General features: G+C 42.0%; 1 protein-coding gene across 2 annotated transcripts in view; it reads right to left on the minus strand.

Moving 5' to 3' along the window:
* The window catches only part of Mark1 (microtubule affinity regulating kinase 1), a 111,344-nt gene extending 83,819 nt beyond the window's left edge, over positions 1–27,525 (minus strand). For both annotated transcript variants that reach the window (XM_028758123.1, XM_028758114.1), the window contains exon 1: positions 27,453–27,525. In XM_028758123.1, coding sequence (XP_028613956.1) covers positions 27,453–27,503 — 51 coding nt within the window. In that variant the 5' untranslated portion in view covers positions 27,504–27,525. The remainder of the gene's footprint in view (positions 1–27,452) is intronic.
* Positions 27,526–27,708: the final 183 nt, after the last annotated feature.

Consider the following 27,708-nt stretch of genomic DNA (forward strand, 5'->3'; position numbering starts at 1 on the left):
TGCATGAGAGTGTGTGTGTGTGTATGTGTGTGTTTGTGTGTGTGTGCGTGTGTGTATGATGACAGATGTCCTAGAGTTGGAGGTACTGATAGCTGTGAGCCATCTCATGTGAGTGCTGGGAATTGAGCTCAGATTTCTTAGAGGAGTAGTAGCCCCTCCCCCTTCCTCCCTCTTCTCACTATGCATTCTTGGCTATCTAGGAAATAAGTGGGTCTGGCTGGCCTCGAATTCTGCCTTTCAAATGCTAGAATTAAAGACATGTCACCACAGCTACCCAGTGTGCATTTGTAATCAATGACCCATCCTGCAGCCCTGAGCACAGGTTTTTAGATAGCGAATTGTCTTAGTTAGGGTTTTACTGCTGTGAACAGACACCATGACCAAGGCAACTCTTATAAGGATAGCATTTAACTGGGGCTGGTTTACAGGTTCAGAGGTTCAGTCCATTATCAAGGAGGGAATATGGCAGCATCCAGGTAGGCATGGTGCAGGAGCTGAGAGTTCTATATCTTCATCTGAAGGCTGCTAACAGAATACCAGCTTCCAGGAAGCTAAGATGAGGGTCTTAAAGCCCACACCCACAATGACATGCCTATTCCAACAAGGCCACACCTACTCCAGCAGGGCCATACCATCTAATAGTGCCACTCCCTGGGCCAAGCATATACAAACCATCACAGGAATGAATAACAGAATGCCTAGAACTTAGCTCCCTGACTGAGTTTTCTAGTTCTTGTCACCATTAACACTCACACCGCAAATAAACATAAAAACACTCTTCATTATTTGTATTAAATGAAAGCACAAAGAACAGAGGAAAATGAAATCCATGGGCTGTTTAAAAGCCATTTAATGTGATGGTTTCTGCTCCAATTCTTACCAACTAATGTTTCAACGACTAAGCATGCACCCTTTAGCTTGGCAAGGATCTGATGTCCCACTGCTCTCCTCTGACAGAAGTGCTGATTTACAATGAAATGCATCAGCTGGAGAACCATGTGGAGAGTAGACACACTCTGGATTTAAATGTGGTTATCAGGTTGGGAGGAATAAATGGGGAGGCTAGCTCCAAATAAACTTTTTATTAAACTATGGTTTGATTGTTCATTTCCACACACAACTGTGCAGTAGTTAAAGAAAGGGGCTGGAGAGATGACTCAGCAGTTAAGAGCTCTGGCTGCTCTTTCAAAGGACCTGGGTTCAATGCACACACATGGCAGTTCACAATTCCATTTCCAGGGGATCTGACACCCTCAGACAGACAGACATAGAGGCAGAACAACATATACATTGTAAAGTTTGGCTACCTGGTTTGGATTTTGGAACTTTACAAGTTCAGTATGTTCTTTAAGGTATGTATTCCTAGGTTTCCACAGTAGGGAAATGAACATTAAATAATACCAACTTCACTTGCAAGGCAGAGGCAGGAGAACTGCAGTAATTCCAGGCCAATCTATTTTACATAGCATATGCCAAGAACACCAGGGTTAGCTATTGCGTGCGTTTGTGCATCTGTGTGTGTCTGTGTGCACGTGCAAACATGCACACACACACACACACCACTGCACTCTCAATCAGTCAATCCTAGATTTCTGAGCTTATCCCAACCTCTCACCCAAATGCAAATGTCTTCTCTGACCATCATCTCTAAGAGCTTCCACGGCGGCTTCTGTGCATCTGTCTATTCTCGGAACTTAGCACTGCCCACACTACCTACTTATCTATGTGTGTGCTGCTATATATACTTGCATTAATCTGACTTCTGTAAGAATAGGAATCTTGACTGATCTATTATATATTCCTGATTCCTAGGAACAATGTCCAGCATGCATAAATAGGACTCAAACTTTTGTTGATTACGTGGGTAATACAGTGAGGGTGCTCTGAACACTGGACAGCTGTTAGACATCATTATTTGGGCATTAGTATTCATGCTTTTCTTTTATTTCTAACAGTTTCCTCACATCTTTGCAGGTCTTCTTGTATCACTCTTGTGTTGCACTGATTCACTTTTACTTGAAGGGATTCTTTGTTTTGGTGTTAGGAACTGTCATTGAGATAGATGATTCATTGAAAAGTTCATCACAGACATTTCATTTGCTGCATTTGGTTTTCTTAATTTGAGACAGAATCTCATGTTGTCCAGGCTGGCCTGACATCTTATATAGACCAAGCTGGCCTCAAGCTCAAAGAGGTCTGCCTCAGCCTCTCAAGCGCTAGGATTCTGGGAGTTGCCACCCCCATAGCTATTTACTGAAGGATACCTTAGGAACCACATTCTGCTGATATGGCACTGAGAAGCAGTTTCTACCATCACAGTATTTGGGTCTGCCCACATCACCTCTCCAATACAGTATGAGGAAGGTCTGAATAGGTGCATAATGCTACAGGATTGGGAGAGGGAGTTTGCAAAGGGTCTTGGGTACTTACCTGAAACCTCAGTAATTACACAGCTTATAGGGGCCCTTTAAATTCCTTAATTTGTTATGGCTGAAGTTCTACCTCAACTACTGTTTTTGCTGATAATAATAGTATACCCCCACAGGCAAACTAGCTTACTATGGAAGTTCTTACAAACACAAGTCAGATGTTTCCAAGATGGTCCCAGTGTAACAGAGGATTACATATGTTCTCCACAAAACAGGAAAAACAGGTACATATGCACGTAAATGCACACATATACAGTGTCAGTACAAGGTGGCAGAGTGTTCTCTTTTAAAAGAATCACTCTTTATTTTGAGACCATGTCCTCCTATCAGTTTGCTATTAGGTAAGTACACTGAGTTCACGGTAAGTTCCCCTACACATCAATACTTGAGAAACAATTGGCAATGCTGTTCCTCAGCCAAAAGGCTTTTATTTTTTACTTTTTGCAAGTCATATATGTCCATGAGATTTTGAAATCTAGGACACATTGTCCTAGTTTGGGCTTTATTGCTGTAAAGAGACAACATGACCACAGCAATTCTTATAAAGGAAAACATTTATTTGGGGCTGGCTTACAGTTTCAGAGGTTCAGTCCACTATCATCATTGTGGGAAACATGGCATCATGGTGGCAAATTTGGTGCTGGAGTAGCCAAGAGTTCTACATCTTGATCTGAAGGCAGCCAGGAGGAGACTATGCCTTCTGCAGGCGGCCAGGAAGAAGCTCTGGATCACACTGGTGCCCTGAGCACATATGAGACCTCAAAGCCCCAACTCCACAGTGACACACTTCTTCCAATAAGGTCACACCTCCTAACAGTGTCACTCCCCATGGGCCAAGCATATTCAAACTATCACAGACACACAGACAAGAAGAGCATAGAGGCTACCTAGCCAAACTCCACATGGGGAAGAATTATTCTTTATTCATTAACAACTGTCTCTTCATTTAATAAAGCCCAATTTTCTTTAAACTACTGGAACAAAATTTGTAATGCAAACAGCATTAATAAAAATTTTCTCTATGTTTGAAAATGGCATGAGTCTTACACAGGAAATACTTAAATCTTATTACATCCCCTAGTATGAAATAATACTTGACTGTATTGGGATTCTTTACCTTCACCTGTCATAGATAAACTGAAAGCATTCAGAACATGTATTTGATATGTTTAACTCTTGCCCACAGAATCTTATGCTGGAATATTCACAGCTGTCTTCAACCCCCAAACTCCTAATCTACTGAGTCTTCCCATGTCACCAGCATTCATCCACCATGGCCTTGCCTATCTATCTATCAAAGTCAGATGGACACTCGAATCCTACACTAGCAAACACTCCCCCAGGAGCTCCTCTCCAGCCCCTACTTTATGCTCTCTCTTCCATACTTGTTTGGCCACCCCCACCATCCTGAAGCCCAGCCCTCCTGTTACCGTTCTACACAGATGCAAAGAGATGTGTCTCTGCTTTGGTTTTTGACCAAAAATCTCAAAGGGATTAAAGGTGTACACCACCATGCCCAGCCCCTGTGTGTTTTCAATAAAGATTGTATAGTATTACTTTCAGTAGAATAGTTAAATAAAAACACAGCCTCAGTCAAACAACTCTCAGACTTGAATTATTTCATAGATCAGAGTCTTTCATATAAAGGAAGTCAAAGAAGGATATTGTTATACACCCCAAAAATAAACTGTAAATCTTCTCCCTAGCTTTCTGGAAAGAGAAGTGTGGCTATTTACTGGAGAAATTATGCATGGGGATATAGCAAGAAATCCAAATTATCTCCAAATTAACAATTTCTGGAGACCCTAAACTCCATTGCACTCTCCTGGCTAGTTCAGAAGCTTCTGGAAGTCAAGGGCCAGAATGTTTGTAACCCAGGTCTAGATCACAGTGAAAGCAGCTGGTCCCCAAACCTAGCCTGTGGTTAGTTTCCCAGTTCTGAACTACATAGACTCAGAGCTTGCCAGACCCAAATAATCATTCTCTGGCCTATGACTTCAGGGTTATTATACCAGGAAAGAACAGGTAGAAGTGATCAGAACAAGTGTGGCTTACCCAAACAGGAAGCTACAAGAATACTGCTCTCTGGACAGACTGAGTACAGATTACTGTCACTGTAAAGAGTTTAAAATTTAGCTCAGTGGAAAAATAATTCTCTAGCAAGCTCAAGGTACTGGATTTAGTCCCTAGCACCAGAGGGAGGGAAAGATGGAAGGATGGTAAATCCATCTCATCTCCATTCAATCTCCTATTTGGCCTGTGTAGAACACAGATGAATCTGAGATAATGTGTGTTAATTCCACTCACATCTGCTTTTCTATATGTGGTTTTCTTCTTGGATCAAGTCAACATATGCTGGCATCCTGCATGTAGCTGCTGACCTAAGAATGCTTGGCCCTGTGTGTGTTAGTACAGACCATGAGAAGATTCTGCTTCACTCGGGATTGTCCTCGTAACTGTCACACACAGCCTATGTCACCTCCATCTAGTCCATGGTTACTCACCCTCAGCACTGCTCAAGCGAGCTCTACACCACATCATTCTCAGAAACAGCCCAGTGACTTTGAGGACATCTGGCTACTGCCCACTAGATGCCAGTAGTTCTCCACTTGTACTTGGAATGTCTCCAAACATCAGCAAATATCCCTCAGGAGGCAAGATTTCCCCCACTGAGAACCACTGATTCCTTTTCATAAAGCATCATGCTAGTCCATTTAGCCATGCTGACTGAATCTGATAAACAGTACATAACAACTCAACACACGTTGGCAAGAATGCATGGAAGCACAAACCTCAGAACCCAGGGGCCCGTGTGCGTCTGCACTTGGCTGTCTGCGCCAATCAAGCACGATCCATGCTGTGCGAAGGTGAGGCTCACTTACAACGCAGGTAACCCTAAGTCTGCCAGTCTTAAAAGGAGGCTGGAACAGCAGCACTTTGTGACAAGCCTAAGCTGTCATGGGGAGGCTCTGCTCCTGAACTTGAAGGCTGGGTGGGGCTTCATGCAAATGTCAATGGCAGACAGAAGCCCACTGTAGATTCAGGCTCCTTCAGTGAGTAAAAGCACAGACCTGCAGGCTTTTGGAGTAAGGGTCCACTCTCTTTTGTTCTGTTAGCAAACAGGCACTGACGTATGGGCTGTAACCCTCCCAAACACAACCCTGAATGCCACAATCCAGAATGGTGAAGTCCTAAAAGATCAAAATTCCTAAAGTCTAAATTCTCAAAATATTAAAATCCTGTAATACAATTCAATGAAAAGTGTTAAGTCCTTTTCTCTTTAAAAAATACTTATTTACAATGAAAGTTGATTTATCTGAGAAACAATTTTAAAAGACTACTCTGGGCTGAGGACAGAGCTTAGTGCATGTAGTGTTACAAGTCAAGTACTAAGGCCTTGAGTTCAGATCCCCGCACATCCACAGAGAAAGCCAAGTGTGACTACATGCACCTGCAATCCCAGCCCTGGGACTTGCAGACAGGCAGATCCCAGGGCTCCCTGGCCAGCCAGTCTAACTCATTAGCAAGTGCTGGTTCAGTGAAAGATGCTGTCTCAAAAGGTAAGGTGGGAGACAGTAAAGGAGGATGCTAGGTGTCCACATGCATCCTCACGCAAAAACAAAGAAACACACACGCACAATCCCATAGCTCCACAGTCCACTGTGCATAATGTCTTCATTGTGTATACATTTTAAAGTATACGCTCTAGCACACTAGTGAGTTACACAAGCATAACAAACAGTTCTGACTAGCTGAATGACTAGCTGAACCTTATCATTCATAAACTAGTGCATAAACATGGCACTAGCACTGGTGTGCATTGCTCTTATAACAAGATCTACTTGAAACAGTGTGACAGACTGTCCTTTTGGAGAGATCCAACAAACCCCAACATGGGCCCAAGGCATCCAGATCTCAAGTTATTTCTCTTTCACAAAAGCAGATGTACAAGAAGGACCCCTTTCATTTGCTGAGGAAGTTTCCAGACTTTTAGTACACACAATCCTTACACACAAAGTCAACATGATGAAAGTGTGCTTTTAAGGTCTGTAATTTGCAAAACAAAAGTATTAGAAAAAAAGAAATTTGAATTCTACAAATAGCTTCACACAATTATACCACCAGCACTGGAAATGGTGTGGAGATGAGATACTCAGCATGGCAAATTGTAAAACCCATGCCAACAACTCAAGACACTGGGGCAGGACTACAGTGACAAAGTCAACGCTGAAGAAACCCTGACACACAAAGCATGTGCCAGCTGACTGTGCAGCGCTTCCGTGTAGATGGCAGCAGAGCCCTGGCAGAGGCTCCCTGCCGATAACTGCACCTTGCGGTAACACACCCAGTGGACAGCAGCTCCAGTCCAGGAACCTGGCCATCCATCACCTGCACCCCGCTGGGTACAGATCACAAATTTGATAAAGACAATACTGGTAACAACAGCAATGCTGTGTGTCTTCTGTCTCACCTTCCGGAAGGTATTTTTAAACCAGTCCTTAAGTCACTGTGCCAGCCTTGTCAAGGTGTATGCAGCTTTGATTCACTAACAGTTCTTGCAAACATCAGCTGGGCCAGGTCCACCTTGCCTACTACCCTGCACCTTTCCCACACACAGAAATCACAAAACTCTCCCTAGAAGTTTTATTTCTACTCCTTTTATCAATAGGTTTCCCCAGTGAGAATGCAGTTTGGAGATTTCAGCTCTTGGGATTAACATTTTGCAGTTTAATCTTCAAGGACTGTACTTTGGGGGTTTTAAACTTTAGAGATGCCGCTACCTAGGATGACAGCATTCCTGGAGTGTGTCTTTCAGGATTATAACTGGCATTGTTCCTGGCTTGCTACTAGAGAGTGGCAGAGACTGATCGGTTGACTACAGGCCACCTATGTACTATTTGCTGTAGGCTTCCCATTAAGCCCTGGGGCTCATCTGACTGTCCAGACAAAAACTGGGCATCCACAGCAATGTCTCATGTCAGACGGACAGAGTACATGCGAAGGCTCGAGCGGGTTCTAAAGGCACAGATGCCCTGAGCTGCTACTCTGCATTGGTCCTTATTGGGTCAAAATCCACATCTACAGCCTCATGGGGAAGTTCTCTTTGGCCAAGATATAATATAAGAAGAAATTTAAGCCTTGTTTATAATTGGTTTCATACATTATACTGATACCTCTCACCCCAGCCCAATGTAGATAAGTAGGACATTGTGGCCAATACTAAGGTCTCATTGTAGGAGAAACCATGGAGGCAAAATTACCCAGTAAGCCACACTTAGAATGTTATACTTACTTTGTTGTTTTCTTACAACTAAACAGAATGTGAAGTAAGAACCTATAGGGACTCAGAGACTGGTACTAATGGCTTTGTTGAACAATCACAGACTTAGGAGGTAAAAATTATTTTAAAACCAATGAAAAGCAAATATAAACACATGTCCATGAATAAGCACAGCATGTGGACATAACTGTGTCCCATCTACATCTGTCTTCAAAAATAATTCATACCAGTAATCAGCCACCCTCTTTCTCTAGCCACCCATTCTTGATCATAAAGTATCCCAGGTAACAGAGATGAAGGTTGTGTGGATCTAGCAACACAGACTAACATTCTCTAAAGCTGATCTGTCTATGGCACAGGCTGCCCGAACAGCACTATACATTGTGGGGATGGGGAAATGGTGTTTGTAACTTACCTGCTGGCACACTAACTGCTGTTGGGCTGTGACAGACCTTTATCTGTTCTCATCATCCTGATCTCAAGTCTTCAACTAAGTACATGAAAATTTATATCAAGCCAAGATAAGCAAGCCTTCTGATGGCGCAGACCCCTGAAGAGTGAGTTTGTTCACTTCCCTCAGGCAAGGAACTATAACCAGTTTTCTGCTGAGGCCAAAGGAATATGGTCTTAGTAGAAAAGGTTTACAAAATATATCCATGACCAACACAGAAATAAGGACTCTAAGATACAGAATATTTCGTCCTTATTTTGCTATGATTGTATCTGAATACAAGTTTTTTTTTTCCTTTACAATTCTCTTTCCCATTTCCCTACCACCCAAATGAATGTGTTAACATTAGCACAAAAAGACAGGGTGATTGATATTTAGGACTGCTGCTTCACAGTAGGAGAAAAAGAATAATCTTGCTATTGTCTTTATTTGCAAGTTAAATCCGGTTTACAGAAATGTAGAGATATTCCACACTTTCAAAAGATGGCTAAATTGACAAGGGATAGGCTATTATCGTTTCTAGTGTGTTGACTGAGTGAAGCTAGAACTCAATTTCCCAGAATTCCTTCCTCCCTGTGGTCCTGGGTTGGAACTGGCCACAGGAGAAATTTAGACAAGATTTGGAAGGCAGAAATGAGAACAGTAGCATTCATATGTGTTAAAGGTAAGTGCAGAGCCAGACACAGCTGCAGTGTCTGACACAGCTGATGTGCATGCTTGTCATGCAGGCTTGCACATACATGTGCAGTGGCCAGGCCACACAGTGTCCCAGCTTCCTCTCATCACCTGCAGGTAACTCAGTCACCCTGCACAGTGCTGTCTTAGGAGACACAAAGCAGTGGGCAGACCTGTTCCGGTGCATCCTTGCAGATCCGATCCCCACAAGTACTCAATCTCCCTCACCTCGTTCATCTTGCCTTTCTGACTCCTGGCCCTGAGTTCTCGCCACCTAATTCCTGGGTGTGAAGCAGCAGTTACACACAGAATGCTTAACCATCTCCCACAATCATGCATGTACAATCTCACAGTGAAAACCTTGCTCTCTATCACTCATAAGCCCCTACTTCCCTGAATTCTGAATTCCAGTGCATTAATGTCAGACTTCCTCGTGTCACTACTATGCTATTATGTAAGCTTGACTAATATGAAATTCATCTTTCCTAATTAAGAAAATTCTTCAAACATTATTTTTAGAAAATAGAGGAGAAATCTATTGCTTTAAGAAGAAGCAAGACACACGTGGAATACAAATAAACAGTTTCGCACAATAGCCCCCAAACCTTGTTCATCAAGCTATTACCAACAATTCCTAAGCAGTAAAAATAAAAATACGATGATTCAGAAAGTATAGCAGGAGAAAAACATTAGATTCTGGTACACATGCGACACTATCCAAACTAGCTTTTACCCATAAGCTCCCTGTTTTTGCATGAGAGTCTAGTGAAATCAAGGACATCTCAGTAGGATTCCACAAGCATGCTTAAAGCAGTGATCAATCCAAATACATTCGCACTCAGCAGAGGAACATGGTCTATACAAAGAACATGTGGAGAACAGCAAGTGTGGAGAAACAAGGATTTGGGCAGAGGGGAGGCATGCTCATCAGCAACTGATTCTCTTTACCTTGGTTCTGGTTCTCCAACTCCCTGGTTCCTGTGCTGAGTACTTACTATTGAAAACCATGTTACATGAGCCTAACAAGCCGACAGCCATCCAATTGGATGACCCTTGCCCTCAGGGAAGGAAGTGTGCCTAAAGTCACACAGCTTACGGTCAGTTGAATAAATACAGAGGTGTTTGCTCTACAGAGTGTGGGCTCTCAAGCATCACAAAACAACACAGGTGCACCCATGCCCACCAAGGCCGTCCTTGCACTCCACAACTCTCCCCTATAGAAGGCCTGACTTCCCTGTTCCAGTCACTGAACTTCCACTTAGGCGCTCTTATAGTCAACGAAGCATCAACAAACCAAAGAGTTACCGTTCATGTTATAAATTTCATGTATTTTTGGTATACAAAGTAATGTTTAAAATCAAGATGCAAAAAACTGAAATTTCTTTAAAAATGAAGATGATGTACAATCCTGTCACCCTGAGACAGATACAGTGAAATGCTAACATATTTACATGTCCAGCCTTTGTCTCAGTGTAGTAACTGTAATACAATCAGCAGTAGCAGCTTACAAAAGCTCTACGTGTAAATGTTCAATGACAGTTCACAATACTTCAGGTGACAGGCTCTCTGATTCCCCTTATGCCAGTGACTTCTGGTTATTGGGATCTGGCTTTTACAGACCAAGGAATTACTGAGAGCCATTCACTCTGGTCCTCCGCATGCCAGCCCTCAGGCTAACATCATCACCAAAGGTAGATGCTGATGTGGAAGACAGGAAGTGCATGCTGATAAGAGCCTGATATGAATATCTCCTCAGAGGCCTTCAAGAGTCAGACATATTCAGAGGCAGATGCTCACAACTAGCCATTGAACTGATCATGGGGTTCTCAATAGAGGAGTTAGAGTGAAGACTGAAGGAGCTGAAAGGGTTTGTGGCACCATGAGGAGAGCAACAATACCAACCAACCACAGCTCCCAGGGTCTAAACCACCAGCCTGGGAGCACTTGGGGGGGATCCAGGGCTTCAGCTGAATATGTAAAAGTGGAGGGCCCTGCTGGGCATAGGTGGAAGAAGAGAACCTTGACCTCATGAAGGCTGGATGCCCCAGGGGGTGGGAATTTTGAGGGTGGGGAGGTGGGAGTGGGAGGGTGTAGATAGAGGTTACATCCACAGAGAAGAAGGAGGAGGGGCGAGGGGATTGGGGGTTCCGAGGGGGTGGTGGGGGATGGGGTAAGGGGACAACATAGGAAATGTAAATAAATCATCCAATAAAAAAAAAAAAGAAAAAAAAAAGAAAGTAGCTAAGGTGAGTTTGTAGTTTACAGGCTCTCCTCTCCCAGTCACCCCCACACTCACCAAACCATTCCTCTGGGAGGGCTTCACTCACCACAGCCTGCCAGAAGGCAATGAAGTTTATACAACTGAGTCTCCAGAGAATAAATGAACACATCTGTCTAAATTAATTCTAAAAATATGGTGTTACATTCCTTTGCAAACTTCCTCATGGTTTTATTCCCACAGTACCAAAGTGTTACAGCAGATTCACCACAGAAATTGTAAGGTGTTTTTTTTCTTAAATCATTATATTTGGTTAACACTATAGCAGTCAAACTTTGTTCTATGACCTTCAAATTAGTTACATTAAGCAAATCTATGATGTCCAGTAATTATTCAATGTGAAGATTAGTTTTTAATGACCTGGAATTTCAGTTGGTGACTTTAATTATGTACAAAGACACAGTGAGAGAGATCTCTTTCCAGCATTCCTTGGAAGTTCACAAAGAATAATAACCAGAACTTTAAAGGTAAGTGTTGTGTCTAGGTAAGGTAAGGGCTGTTGAGATGGTAAAGGCACCACTGCCAACCCTGATGCCCTGAGTTTAACCCCTAGGACCCGAGTGGCAGAAGGAGAGAAAACACCTCCCACAAACTGTTCTCTGATCTCCATGTGTGCTATAACACATGCACTACTACAGTACCCCTCCCTGCTTGTATTAAAACATCTTTAAATATCTCTTACATGGCACTACCTTAGATTTTTAAATCCTTCATTATTTCCAGAAAACGAGTAGATAGTAATTACATGCATTTACTAAGCATTTCCAGCATATTCTGTTCACAGCATGTGCATTGGAGAAAAGGAGAAGTTATTTTCCTAGTGTATTCTGGCTGTTTCTAAGGTAGCAAGAGCAGTTCTGCAAACTGTGGTCCCTACTGCTTGATTGATGTGTCAATCCTGAGGTCTTGGTCTCAAAGAGTACAGCATTACATGTAGAACAGGCTTACAAAGGTCACAGTTCAGTTTGAAAGCTCATCACAGATTAGATCCACAGTAGAATCAGCAAGGTACGTAAGACTGGATCCTGGGAACAGAGTAACTTTCTCCTTGACACACACATTCTTTCACCATTGTGATTTTTCTCCTCTCCTGGAGAAGAGGGTAGATGGGAAGGTGAACCAGCTGTCTGTATTCCAGACACTACTTCTTTTTTTTTTCATAATCTATGCATATGTTTATTTTTTTCTATTCAATTGGAATAATATATTGGCTTTTTGGAAAATGAGAACAATTAAAAGAAAATGCAAAGACTTACAAAGAGACAGCATGGAGAAATACAAAAGAAAGCGTTCTTGGGCTGACAGCTATACAATGTCTAATCTATAGTTTACAGAAAGTATCTAATTTTATAATTTTTTTTCTCAAATCGTAATTAATTCACACAGGGGTTATAAACACAGAAAGGCAGGATGTGGGGAAGGGAATGACAATGGAGTGTGGGTGTTCAGGGGGAATACAGATATCTTCAGAACCGGGTATCAGCTAGGTGAAGGTTCAGGGAACAATTCACTCTGATTCTGCCTATGACTCGCTTGTCCTTATCTAAGTTGGTATTGTCTGCCAAGGCTACCTACTTACAAGGTCTATGACTACTCAGGCTTGTAAATTTCCACAAAAGCTGCCTGTTGACATTAGCTTATAGCCATCTGTTTCAGTGTTTTTCCACTGAGACCCAAGACTTGGTGTTAGTATACATGTATGACAGGCCTATTGCTGATTTTAGGCCTATGGCTGATTTTAGGCCTACAGTGTGTAAGCAGGGATGTCCCTGACATCTCCTCCCTTATCTAAGTATAGAAGGGCTGTGGCAATTCTAAACTTGTGAAGGTGGGGATAGAGGCCTGACCTCCAGTATTTGAAGGGGACCTTGTAATGGCTCCTGTCCCTCTGTCATTGTCCAGTGAGGCATGAGGGCCATACCCCAGACACTACTTCTTAAGTGTCTTTCAGGTGATGTGACTCAGAGTTTTTTAGGAGGCTATGGAGCAGCTCAGTACAAAACACTGGCATAGCATGCCTGAGGCTCCGGGTTCCACGGCCAACAACTAACCCTCAGTTTAAACAAGTGGCCACTGGTGCATACATTTCTTTCTAATTTGTGATATTCAAGTAGTTCTGCATAAAGAATCTGGATGGACCAATGACATGAATTAGTACTGCTATTCAGGTATACACCATTTCTGTAAAGTAAGCAAGATAGTTTATAAGTATGTACCAAAATGAGAGGTAAGAGCCTAAAGAGAAAAAGTCGTGCATCTTATTGGAGAGAAAGTAGTTGGTAATCCATTTGCATCCCAGCGTTCTGATTTCTATTGCTAGGTTGTTGAAAATAGATTGGGAAACTGCCCTTGCAAAGCAATGATGCCACTCTTAAATTAAACAAAGATAAGAGATGGTATTATAGACAGTCCAACTCAGAGAAAAAGCAGTAGGTAAACAATCTTCCTCCTAGGTTGACTGTATTCAACACTGGCTAGAAGCAGAAAGACCGACAGCATGTCACCAACTTCAGCATGTGTTAACCCTTTCTAGCCCAGTGGTTCTCAACCTTTGCTATCAAACAACCCTTTCACAGGGGTTGCCTAAGACCATTAGAAAACACAGATACTTACATTACAATTCATAACAGTAGCAAAATTACATTTATGATGTAGCATCAAAAATAATTTGATGGTTGGGGATCACCATAACATGAGGAACTGTATTAGAGGGTCACAGAATTAGGAAAGTTAAAATTATGGTCCTAGCCCCTTTCTATCAGCGAGTGTGCCTTCGCCTTTAAGTCTACAGAAACTACCTTCTGAGCACTGAGTAACTGAGTGCCTAGGGTTCTCTAACCTTGCCCCTAATACACACCACCATAGAGACACCTATTTGAGATTTCATTATGAAATGAGAATCATCTCTTAACTAATGGCAAAGAAAAATGTATTCGATTCTTATGGTTCTTAAAATAACCTTCCTCAGGGAAGAGCAGATCAGTTGCTTATTCAATATCAAATGGTCAGCCTTGAAAACATATATTCAAGTGACATTATGCAGGTTATATTTAAGAATGTACATACACATATGCATATAACAACAATTAATGAAAAAGAGTCCATGAATTTGTAAGATGGCAAGGAGGGATGTGTGGGAGGGCTTGAAGAAAGGGCAGGGGAAGGGAAATGGTGCGATTGTGTTATAATCTCAAAAATAATGTTTTAAAAGGAAAAACCAATGAAGAAGACTTTATTCAAAGATTACTGTAATACTCCAATGTAGAAGAAAGGGTATGATCAACAGGAGCATGAAGGGTTGAGGGGACAGAAGAAGACTAAGAAGATAGAGACAGCAAAGGAGAGGACGCACTACTCTGTCAGATCCTGAGTAGTGTCTCACTAATGTCCTAGTGAGATCCTGTGCTAAGACTGGCCAGCAAGTACAGAGTAAACAGAAGACCTAGCTGACATAGTTTGGAGAGGCCCAACTATAGTGGTCAAGCTGTCACGGACACTGACTCTTGCTCACTGCGCCCCAGTGTCAAAAGGGTCTCTGTAAAAAAGGGTGATAGTGAAAGTTTTCCATGGGCAGCGACAGAGCAGTCTGCTGGATTTCAAGTCTGGGGTGTTCACGGCACAGAAGTTCCAAGTCTACAAGTCTAATCAAGCTGACCTTCCACTAAACCCTCCCAGTGCTGGGTGGCCCCTGGACTAGTTCTTGCTAAGGATATTGGGCCCCTCTACTCCCTATCCAGTCCTCTCTGTCTCCTGCCCTGTCCCCTCCTCCTCACCAGTGTGACTTCCACAGAGCAGCTTGGCAAGGGAGTCCCCTTCCACCTTCTCCAGCAGCTTTTGTCTCCTGTCCTCCCCAGTCAGATGACAGGGAGCTGTAACTTTCTACTGCACTTGTTTGCCAGTGTCCTGCTCCCTCTGGGCTGAGTTGCTCCAGAGCAAGGCTCAGATTTCATTGCTTTTGTCTCCTAACCATTTTCAATTAGGATGAAGAGACTAGAAAAGGGAATAGAAGAGAACCTCTTTCAGGCAGTGAAAGCTGCACCTCTGACCTCAGGAGGAAGGTAGTAGCCATGCTAACCCTGTCACCACACCCTTTACCAGCAGGTCATGAAGATATTGGACAGTGCCTAGGCTGTATACTCCTTAAACTAAGCTGGTAAAATGGCCAAGGCACTAAGGGCACGGTGGGGCTCGCCTATTGTTTGGGTGTTTCTGGTCTTTTATTTCCATGTTGTGTCCAGTCTCCTATGGCTAGCCACATAAAGCTTGGAAAATGTAGGGAAGAAGGTGTGTTCTTCCTTAACCCCTTTGCTCTGGGAGCTCCAGGTGCCTCATGCAGACAGTCTCCTGGTATTTTCTATTGTTGTCACTGCTTATAAAAGGAGAGTCATCATTTTTGCCTCCCTATTTCCTACTCACTGTAGCCACTAGCTACAGTACCCTGATGAAAGATGGACCTGTGCAGTCTCCATTGGCACATGAACCGGTGCTTTTTGAGTGGATGCCTGTAGCAGGAGGGTTGGGGGAAAGTTTCCCCGGGCCTTAATCTAGAAAAGCTCTAAGAACATGTGGTGGGTGTTGAGAGATTAGGATGTGATTTAGGAACAATCTCCCCCTCATAAACTCATCATATTGGTAATAAATGAAGGACTTTGGTTCATTAAATCATTAATATAAAACTATAGAAAAGATTAATTTAGGAAATATACAGAAGGAACATTGATTGGTTTGCAGCCCCACTTTAATTAGGAAGAGAGTTTGACCATAGGCAAGCCTAGAGCAAGGCTAAACTCTGACAACGGTTACAGCATAACCTCTAAACTTTAGCTCAAGGGCCTTTAAACTAAACTGTTTTATTATAGACTCCCATAAGGACAGTGACTTACTAACTATATATGACGTCCCTCACAGATTATGCAAACTATGGACTCCCATTAGGATGGTGACTTACTAACTACATATGAAGTCCCTCACAGATTATGTACACTAGGAAACAGTACAGTAAAATGAAGAGTGAAAGCATCAGAGTACTGACTTCTAAGAGGACAAGCTTTTCTGTGGTGAGCAAACAATAAAGACTGCACAAGTAAATGACTCTTGATGTGGTCTAGGTTTAGTAACACGAGACAGAAAACTGAAGGGCAGAAAGCTGTAAGCTCACTTTCTGGCAATACCTGATTTCAACGAGAAAGCACCTCACAGAAGTGGGTTTAGTAGGCCACTTTATTTAGTTACACTTAATTCATTATGATATTCAGATTTTTAACAATCTATCAATAATAAATGTCAGTGAAAGTTCTGCTAGCAAACTTCTACCTTCCTGATGACAAACAGCAATTTTTGAAAGTCAATCATTTAGTAACTAAAACAAATAGTTTCCAAACTCCATTATAATTTTAGAAATGACAAACCCCCTCTCTAAAGTTCAGGAAAGATAGAGGAAGCAGAAATAGTTTGAGAACCAGACGACAGGAAGAAGGGCTGTGATATGCCACATTCTAGACATAGCCACTGCAATCACTGCAGCTGTGGTCAAGGCTGGCCCTGCCAACAGTCAGCTATGGGTAGGGAGTGCACTCAACCGGCCCTACCTTTCTCTGCTAAACTACTGGCAGTGTCTGGAAGAGGTAAGTCACTGTCTTCAGCTGTGTCCCATTGGTAAGCCCATAAGCTCTGTAGTACAGTTCTAAACCCATGGTCATAAACTCAGCCCTAGTTAAAACTCTTGAATTGCCACACAAAATGACTTTAAGATGGAAGCGGGTTTTGCAGGAAGAAGGAGAGTTGACGGCTGAGGGCAGAAGCGAGAGTCCCCAGGGATGCATCACATGTATTCATGAGACTGTCAAAGAACAAATTAAATCTAAAAATTTGAGATAAAAGACTTGGAAACAAAAAGTGTATACAGTACTACTGCAGTAGAAGTGTCTCAGAAATGACACATTTTAAGTTCATAAAAATCACATGAAGCTTTTCCAAAAACCTCATTCCTGGCTTCCTTCTGTGTAGAAGAGGCAAGGGAAAGTGAAGACTCCTGGGGGAACAGGAAACACATACTTTTAATGCATTGTGAAACTGGAAGAAAAAGAAACATCCAAAGGCAAAACAAAAACAAACAAACATTTATATAAAAAGAAAAAGAAAAAAAAGAAAGAAAAGACAGAGCAGTAGAAAGTTACCACAGAAGACAGAATTGCCCTGGGGTCAAACTCTAAGCCTTGCACCCCGCACAGGGCCAAACTCCTTGACTGAACATGAGTGTCCCTGGTCAACCAGTTCCCACAGGCGCAGATACAGGCCTCTCTGTAGGAAGTCATCCCTCAACCCCCAATTTTCACACAGATAAAATCAGGCGAACAGGAATTTGTCATCAAAAAAGGAGACAGAAAAACACAACAAAATCAAAAACAAAAACCAAACAATCCAACAAAAACAAACCAGAAACAAAAACACCAGAGTGGCAGACATTCATGGGTACAGATAATAAATAAATGTTCAGGAGCGTCAGGTGACAGAATTTCCAGAAACAGAATGTAAATGCCTACATATCAAATGTTTAATAAAACAAAATCATTAAAAAATAAGTACAGACTAAGAGACTATTTTAAAGACAGAGTACTTTAAGGAAAACCTTAGATCTTTCATAAATTACAAATAGAAGCAATGAGATTAAAATTAAGCAGATGAGGAAGAAGACTGGGATGTGGGTCACTGCTCTGACGGGGATGGCTGGAGGACTGGGCTCAGATGCTGACAGAATGTGGTATACTGCGGATGTCTCTGTGAAAATTAATGAAGCACACAAGAAGAGAACAACAGAGAAAAGGACAAACAGGTCTGACAAAACAATTTAAAATAGCACCAGTCGTTACTCCATTATGCAAAGGATCAGACACTTCAATAAAAGACAGATCCAACTAAGTGCTGTTGCTAAGAGCCCTGCTTTACCTTTAAGAACTTGCAGGCTGGAAGTCAGAGGATGGAGAAAGAGATCCCTCTCAGTAGTAACTTAAGAGAACTGGGGTAGTCATATTTATACCAGATGAGATAGAACTTAAATGTAAAAGCCTGCCATAAAAGACAAAAAAAAGGACATCAGATAACGGCAGAACGATCACACAGAGAAGACCTAACATGTACAAATATATATGTGCTCAACAGCAGAAGACCTAAGTGTATAAAGTAGACACTGACAGAGCCAGAGACAAAGACAGACAGCAACACAATAGTAACAGATTTCAATATTCTGCATGCAGTAATGGATACAGCATTCAGATAGAAGATCAATAAGGAAATGATCACTTGAACACATCACAGACAAAATGGATATATCAAAAGCATCCCACCCTGCTATGGTGGGACTCATCTATAATCCTAACAGTTGGGAGGCTAAGGTTGGAGACTAGCCTGGACTACAAGGTAAGAATCTGCCTCAAAAAAAAAAAAACCCAAAACAAACAACAACAAAAAATACAGAGAAAAAAGAAAAACATTCCACATATCCAACAGCAGCCATCATTCATTAAGCATACACAGAACATTCTTCATGAAAGATAACATTCTAACACACACACACTAAAGCACACATTTAAGATTCAAATCATACTATGTATTTTTTTCCAGCTCTAAATGCATGAAATAGAACTAAAGAACAGAAGTAAAATTGGAAAACACACAAATTGGTTGACATTAAACACATTCCTCTGGAGAATTCAAATGGACCTACAAATACTCTGTTATAGACATAGAAAACCTAAACAGAGCTACAAGTAGTAAAAGAGTGAATCAGCGACCAGATACCTAGAAAAGAAAGGCCAAGTGCAGATGCTTCACTGTCCATGCCAGCAACCGTCTAAACAAAGAAGTAGCACCTGTCTTCCCAAGTGCTCTTAAATTTAAAGAGGAGAAAGTACTTCCTAACTCATTTATGAATCCAGCATTACACTGACACCAAAAACTAGGTATTATAAGGTATTGTAAGGAGAGCCACAGGCCAATGTGCCTAGTGAATATAGACAGACACAGAGTTCTCAAAGCAAGCAATGAAAACAAGCAAATACAAATCAATAGCATGCCAAAAGGATTCTCTTCCATAGTCATACCCGAGATACAAAGTCAGTTAATATACGCTGTAGCAATGCAAGAAAAAATAAGCTCTAGAATAATTTTCATAGATACAGATTTTATATGCAGGCATTTACACTGAGCAAGATGCAGCACAACACTCAACAAATGAGGAGGAAAGGAAATTGTATCAGTGTAATATAAAGCACTCGTGAAAAGCCCACAGTGAATCACAGTGAATATCAGAACAGAACAATTTTTTCTAAGATCAGAACAACAGCAAATAACCACCCTCACCTCTTGTATTCAACACACTCCTGAACTCTCAACCAAACAAGAAAGAAGGTGTTCAAACTAGGAAGGAGGGAACCTAAATGTTTGTAGATAAAACATTTATGTGCAGCCCCCACATATGTCCTAAATAACCTGTTAAACTTAATATACAAATCCAAAAGCCTTCCAGGATCCAAAGTCAATATACATACACATACTTACGTGCACTCTCACGCACACACACATACACAATCAGATGTGTGTTTATCACTAACGAGAAACTATCTGAAAAAAAAAAAAACCAGACAATTTGGCCAGGTAGTGGTGGCTCATGCCTTTAATCCCAGCACTTGGGAGGTGGAGGTAGAGGCAGGCGGATTTCTGAGTTCGAGGCCAGCCTGGTCTACAGAGTGAGTTCCAGGACAGCCAGGGCTACATAGAGAAACCCTGTCTCGAAAAACAAAAACAAAAAAAAACAAAAGCAAAACAAACAAACAAAAAGCCCATCAACAAAAAAACCCAGACAATTTTTAAAATACCAAAACAATGAAATATTCTGGAATAAACAACCAAAGAAGCAACATATTGCTGAAAAATAATTAAAGAAAAAAAAGAGGAAAGACAAACCCATGTTCATAGATTAGAAGAATTAATACTGTCACAATGTCCATAGTACCTGAATCAATCTACAGAGTCATTGTAACCCCTATCAAAATTCAACTGCATGATTTTGTAGAAACAGAAAACATCCTTAGACTCATAAAGGACTCTGAGTATCCTGAACAATCAATAAATGAACAAAACTGCACTGTCACCCTACAACAGACATAAAAAAGTTTCAAAATAGATTAAAGATTTAACTATAACCCTCAAGCTGTAGCACTAGAAGAACTGTCAGAGAGAAAGCTCCTGACATAGGCTTGGCAATGTCTTGCTGGGTGTGACTGCAGCTCAGGCAGCCAAGTCAACTTGGAGAAAGAAGAACAAAGGCTCCTGAGAAGGTTGAGGGAGGAGGCCTAGAGAACGGAAGACAGCTTCTGCAGTTACACATCTCCACCTGGAACACTCTCCACCTCAGACTGGGAAACCCCCCATTTCAATAGCAAATATGTAAATAACCTGAGTTTAGAATATGTGCAGGGCTTAATCGATATTTCCCCAAAGACTATAAACAAATGGCCAATAGGTATTAAATAAATAAATAAACAAACAAACCACCACCAACAACAAAAACAGGCTTAACACTGCTAATTATAAAAGAAAACACCAGAATCCCAACAAAGTACCACTGGCTAGGGTGGTTACTAATGAGCAGTGTTTGTTTGTTTGTTTGCTTGTTTGTCTGTTTGTCGTTCTGAGAACTGAACCCAGGACCATGCACCTGCTAAGCAATGAACTACATCCCTACCCAGGATTGTTACTGTCAAAACCAAAAACAAGAGTTGCCAGAATTCTGAACTGAAATAGAGAAACCAGAACCTGTGCACTGTTGTTGAAGATGTAAAAAGTTGGAGTGTCTATGAAAAACAATATGGAAGTTCCTTTGCAAATTAAGATTATAACACATGTAACCAATCAACCCCACTTCTTGGTATTTATTTAAAAAAAAACTGAAATTAAGATCTCCAAGGGATATTTTCATTCCAGTGTTTCTTGAAACCTTCTCCCTAGAAGTAGAAACAAACTAAATATGCATCGGTAGATGACTGGATAAATAAAATACACTATATACTCACAACCAAAATATTATTAATTCATGAAAAGAAATATATTTTGTCATATACTGAGACACAGATGAACCTTATGGACACCATGAAAGATGAAATACGATCTCAAAATTATAAATACTACATGACTCCATTTGTATGAATAAAGCAGTTAAAATCATCAAAGCAACATTGGTGTTTGCCAGCGACTGGAGGAAAGTCAGAGAAGGCAGTCACTGGCCAGGAGGTGCCAAGTTTCAGCTGTGCAACATAAAATTACTAGATATTTGCTCTAGCACACTGTTTACAGGTAACAATACTATCTACATACCTACAGATTCACAAAAGCAGATCTCTGCAAAGAAAGGTGTTTTTAAAAGCCATTTAAAAAATAAGTCAACAGATGGGTTGGGAGACATTTAAATGCAATTGAAAACAGACATAGCTAAACATTACACAGAGTAACTGCATTGCAGATTGTACTACAGATTGTACTACAAAGAAGCAATGAGGTAGGAAAGAAACCATGAATCAGGGTTAAGACATATGGAGGGCAAAGTCAAAGTTTAGCATCACTAACCGAGAATCAGGGAGGCTAGAGAGAAAAGGGCCAAGATGCAAAGAAACCACAGTGGACACATTTCTAAACTGATAAAAGTCAGGAATCTACAGAAGGCAGAGTGTATCCATTAAATAACTCATAGTTTAGAAAAACAACCAACTAGTAAGAAAAATGAAGATGTGAAAGATCTCGGAGAGCCAAGCTCTGCCGTAAGCAAACTGAGTATAAACAAGCAAGACACAAGAGAACCAGAAGGAAAACAGTGATAACAAAATATAATAGTTGAACGGTACCCAGAGTTCAAGTTATGAAAACATGAATTCATGAATACAAAGACCAAACATCTAAACACACTACAATAAAACTCCAACACCAAAAAAGGGGACCTTAAAGAGACAGACACCAATAGAGATGTTACTATGGAAGGAGGAAATCTCACAAAGCCCCAACCCTAAACAAAGGACTACAGACAACTAAGGAATGTTGAGAGAGGGAGAAACATAGTCCCCAGGGAAGAGGCCCCCAATTGATATTCAATACCAAGAGGCCAGCCCTGAAATCATATAGATACAAGCAACACAAAACGCACTGAGCAAGTTGTAGTTATACATTTGGACACACAATTACACAGGAGAGAGAGAGAGAGAGAGATTGATTGAGGGTTCAATTTCTTTAAGGGGTCAGAAAACAGCACCCCCACTGTCTACTGATCACACATTGTTTCTGGTAGAAATCATCTGATAACTGGCAAGCTATCTTTTTTCTTTTTTCTTATGAAAATATAATTAGATAATTTTTCCCTTCCCTTTCCTTCTCCAACCCCTCCCATGCATCTCATGGCCTCTTTTTGATTATTGTTATATACATAAATATACTTGCCTGTTGCTATTTAATTATATTTTAATTTTTAAAAAGATACAAAACATAGCCTGACAGTTATCAGACGATTTCTACCAGAAACAATGTGATCAATAGACAATAGGGTGCCATTTTCTGACACCCCCCCCACTAAAGAAATGAACAGTCTACAGTTATAGACTGAAGGAAGGAGAAAACTGTCTTTCAATAATAAAGACAAACTATTTTCATATTTAAACAAAAAAACTACAAGCAAGGCTTAGGGCACATGCCTTTAACTCTAGCACTCAGGAGACAGAGGCAGGTGGATCTCTGTGAGTTCAAGGGCAGCCTGGTCAACATAAAGAGTTTCAGGACAATCAGGGAGGGCTACATAGCAAGACCCTGTCTTGACAAAACAAAACAAGTGGCTATCACTAACCAAAAAAAACTTTATTCTCCCTTTGAGACAGGGTCTTAATCTATAGTCCAGGGTAGGCTCAAATTTGGGATTCTCCTGCCTCAGCATCCTGAGTGTTGAGATTGTAAGCATATACTACCATGCCCAGCCTCACCAAAAGAATGTCCAAGGATGTTCATCAGGAAAAAGAAAGTGAGCTCCAAAGGAAAGCCTTAGATAGACACAGGTAATAAGGATTATTATTTGAAAAACTGTTTGTAAAATAGCTAATTCTGCACATGTAGAAAACACAAGGCTAATGAGATGACTAAGAGGCAGGCCGGTAACAGCAGTTACCACCAATACTGACAATCTAATCCCTGGAACTCACACAGTAGAGAGAAAGAACCAATTCCTGAAAGTTGTCCTCTGACCTCCACGTGCATGCCATGGCACCCCCGCCCCCCCAAAAAAAATGCTCAAATAAATGCAAACAAAACAAACCAAGAAGATTGAATAATAGCATCACAAGATCAGAGAAATGACAATGTTAATAGTATTTCCTTCCCCAGTGGACTGTCTGGACGTCCACTCTGGAGATCATGAGCCTGGACTTCTTGCATTCACTCGGGGTCAGCTACAAAAGCGGTCTTCTAAGGGGTCTTGTCAAATGCTAGCAAGCCAAGCCACAAAGGAGTTGTAAGTGTTTGATAAGGGGAAAAGGACAGGGACTCTGGGAGACTAAGCAGCAAGGGACCAAAGGAGTAAATAATAGCATATCCTGTTCTTCTTCTACTAAGGTACACATGTGTTCATTTTAAATCTCTAAGCCCAAACCAAATAAACCACCTCCTAGAAGCAATAGCCAGAGCAGAGCAACAGTTTAAGAGTTCAGAAATCTAGTGTGACCTTGGGCAGGTCACTTGACTCTCTGAAGCCTTCAGCCTTGGGTGATATATGTAATGGCTACCTTTGCATATGTCGAACATGTGCTTTGATGAACTGATTCAAGACGGAATTTACAGCACTGATCTCTTACAAACATTAGTCACCGAGGACAACACAGGAGGCAGTCCAGCCAGCAAGAGCACGGCCACACAACAGGTACTAGACTCATGCAGGGAGCAGAGCCAAGGGGAGGGGAAAGCCATGCAACCCACTTGTTTTTCCATCGACACCTAATGACAGTCACTGAACAACCTGCCACTGGCCACCTAAGCTACTGTAACAGCTTGTTACAGTTGCCACATGAATTTCCAGTCTACCGAAAGATACACCAGTGAGAGGTTTATTAAGGGCTTTTGAACCTAGCCAAATGTATACTTTTAAGACATCCCAAGAAATAATCATATTGACTTCCCTCATGCTGATCTCTAATAAGGGACACCACATTGTTTTTCAACACGGAAAATCAGCCAGGGCATTGCTGTCCCACTAGCAGGAGTGTCAGCAAAGGTTTTCCAAAACATCTACAAAGTTGTTTCATTGAAGAAGAAAGAGACACATATAGTAATATATTTTAGTATAGCTCCTATATCCATACTGGCATTACCCAAGAGTGGCCTGACCATAAAAAAAAAAAAAAGAAGAAGAAGAAGAGAAAAACAAGTTTTTCAAACATGTTTTTATTTTCCTAGACCTACTTGTTACAACATAAAGTCAAACGCAGTTTACAGAGATTCTATTCTTTGTAACATGTCTCTTCTTCACTACAAAGTGTTTACTCCCTTAAAAACTAATCACTGTTTCCTGTTATAGTTAGTCAGTTGAAGCCTGTCAACAAGGCACACACAAACCTTCATCTACGAGCACTCTGGAAGATCACACTGAATGTTCCTAAAGAACAATTCTTTCTCTGCTCTACACAGTGGTAGGTGAGCAGCAGGATCACACATTCCTTCTTGGAATTGTATGGTGTATATATATGTATATGTATGCGTGTATGTATGTATGTATGTATGTATATATATATATATGATTAAGAAATGTTTATGTTGAAGAGTAATCGTGTTATAGTGTTTTTGGCTACTGTCTTTACAAAAAAAAAAGACCTAAAAGTCATATGAAGTGAACATTTTTTCATAGATTTTTTAAATATGTCAATATTTTTATATAGATATTCTTAATAAGAATGGATATACTTAAAAATGTCCTGGATGATTACAAACAAATGCACATTTTGGCTACAGTGCTGGCATTAATTCATGCACTGACAAGCAAGCTTGTTACTCTGTTTCACTGATGGAAGGTAGGGAACATGGATAAGGCCGTTTAAGAGTCCAGTGGTCATTTAACAGCCTCCAGCGGTGGTCTCTTCAATACACACGTGGAACACTTAGAGAGACAATTTAGCCCTAGCTACCCTCAATCTTCTACTGTACACCACTTGGGATTGCATTTACGTCTCCTGTCAGCTCTGAGTGGGGAGAGGCTGTGCCTAAGCCCTTCTGCATTCCCTTCCAGGTCAAAATCAGAGTTAAGTGCACACTCATTAATTAACAGCCAGAGCAGAGTGGATGTTTTCCACAGCAATGAGGAGATAATTAGGACGTAGATAAGGTAATCTAAACGGAGAGCCAGCTATGCTGTACCCGAGAAGAAACGACCATGCAGAGGCTCTGAAAGAACATGCTCAGAAACAAAGCAGATGAGTTTCCATGGCCCAACCATCCTCAGAAGGTACAACGAAATTTATAATCTATGGCTGCTTAGCTTTAATATGCCCATGCTGGTCTTTTGTTCTTACACGCGAAGCTGCATGTGGTACAATTCCTTGCTGCATATTTCTATAAAGCCATCCCGTGTCTATATAAAGAACCCTATCCACACGAGCCTAAAAACAAGGCAGAGCAGTCAAAACCCAGGACACAACCAAGGAACGGGAATTCTCCACACTAGGTTAACACACAGAATTCTGATCCTAAAACAAAGGTCATCGTCTGCTTGGCTCTTCACTGTCACTTTTAAATGACAGGAAATTTTTTTAATGATAATAATTCTTTACCTTTGAAAATCGACTGCCACCAAATTCTTTACCTTTTCCTCCAACCTCCTTTAACCTTTCAGTGAAAATTATGCAGCCATTTCATCTCTAAAACAACAGTCACGGTGCAAATTGAGCAATAAGGTACAATGGTGACAGCCCTGGTGTCTTCATCATTTTAAGTGTAGGACACAGGAGAGGACAAAGCATACCGGAACAACTTCCTAGTTCTTCTAACAATGGTTTCTGTAGAATTATGTTCTTTTCCCTTCGTGTGTGTGTGTGTGTGTGTTACACGTGAACCCTACTCTCTAGATAAAACACCATGTTTATGCCTCATTTGCCCCTTCAAAAAGTGAGCCTGCCTGTCTCCCCTCCCCTATCTTTTGTCTCACAACACTAAAGCACTTGAGTATTTTTACTTTACAATCCCTATGAAGTCACTGGTACATTAAGCACTGGAGGACTGATGAGGGAAGTAGACAGCCAGAGAGCTCTGGGCAACCAAGCAAAACCTAGATCCCCCCCTAGCTCCTTAAAACTTGTCAGCAATCAGACCAGACCCTGTGGAGCCTCCGGGTCCCTTTGCAGGTCTCCGAGGATTTTAAAACAACAGGGACAGAAAACCACCTTTCCAGCAAAGGGACCTGCACACACGTAAGAACACAATCGTCCTGTTTCAGAAGATGAAATTACAGTTGGCCTTTCTCTTGGTTTGTTAGAGTTCAAATGTTGCCGAGCGAACATCTCAATCTTGATTAAAAAAAAAAATTAAACCCAACAAAACTAAACAAAGAAGCTCCTGAGGGCAATTTGATCAGACACAGAAAAATCTTCCCTTCAAAGAAATGTGCCTTGTGACACTCCGAAGAGAAGTACTTAAAACCTGTCCCTGAGTCATGAACATTTGGTTTGAGGAAGAGAAGCCAGTTGGCTTCCTGGAGCTTTTAAACCTTTTCTTTCTCACCTTGGGGCTACAGAAGCTGTAAGTGAAATCTTCCACTCTTCACTGAGAGTATTATAGTGACATAAAGTCACACTCACACACACACACCCCTCTACTTCACTGCCCTCTTTATCCCTAAGGTGCTTGTCGTGCCCCCCCCCCCCCGCCACCCAGTGTGGACCTGACATTACAAAAAGCAAAGTCATGGGGCAATGCGGGGGGTAGGGTGGGGTGTATGTTTGCAAAGGACTCAAAAATCCAGAAAAGCTAAGGGCTGAAAGATCCCAGGACAGCCGAGGTGTAAGAGGTTCGGCTGGCTCGTGGGCTGTCGCCAAGCAAGCATCCATTCACTCGGGTGGGGGGTTGGGGGGACGATCAGAATGCTGGGGTCCTCACGAAGCCACTCTGGACACACACCCTCTGCCCTCCATCACCTTCCGCATCCCCTCAGGCAGGACCCCTCCGAGCAGAGGGCCGCCCCGGGCTCCCCCTGTAGGGACGGGAAGGACAGGGAGGGTGGGTCAGGCCGGGCTCGCCCAGGTGACCGCGCTGGAGGCTCGGTGGACTCACGTTCTCCGTATCCCGCTCGTTCACCGTGGGCAATGGCGTCCGAGCCGACATCTTGCGCGGGCGGCGGGGTCGGGCCGGGGGTCCGGCGGGTCGCGGACCGCGGAGGGCTTCGGCGAGGGCGGACGCCCACGAGCAGGCCGCGCCGGGGAGCGCGCGGCTCCCGCAGGCCGCGGAGCGGGAAGGCGGGCGAAGACGCGGGGACCGAGCTGCGGGGACGCCGGTCGGGCGCGGAGGGCCGCGGCGGGCTGACTGGAGG

This window comes from Grammomys surdaster, unplaced genomic scaffold (genome assembly GCF_004785775.1).
Source record: "Grammomys surdaster isolate TR1022 unplaced genomic scaffold, NIH_TR_1.0 130, whole genome shotgun sequence".
NCBI lineage: Eukaryota > Metazoa > Chordata > Mammalia > Rodentia > Muridae > Grammomys > Grammomys surdaster.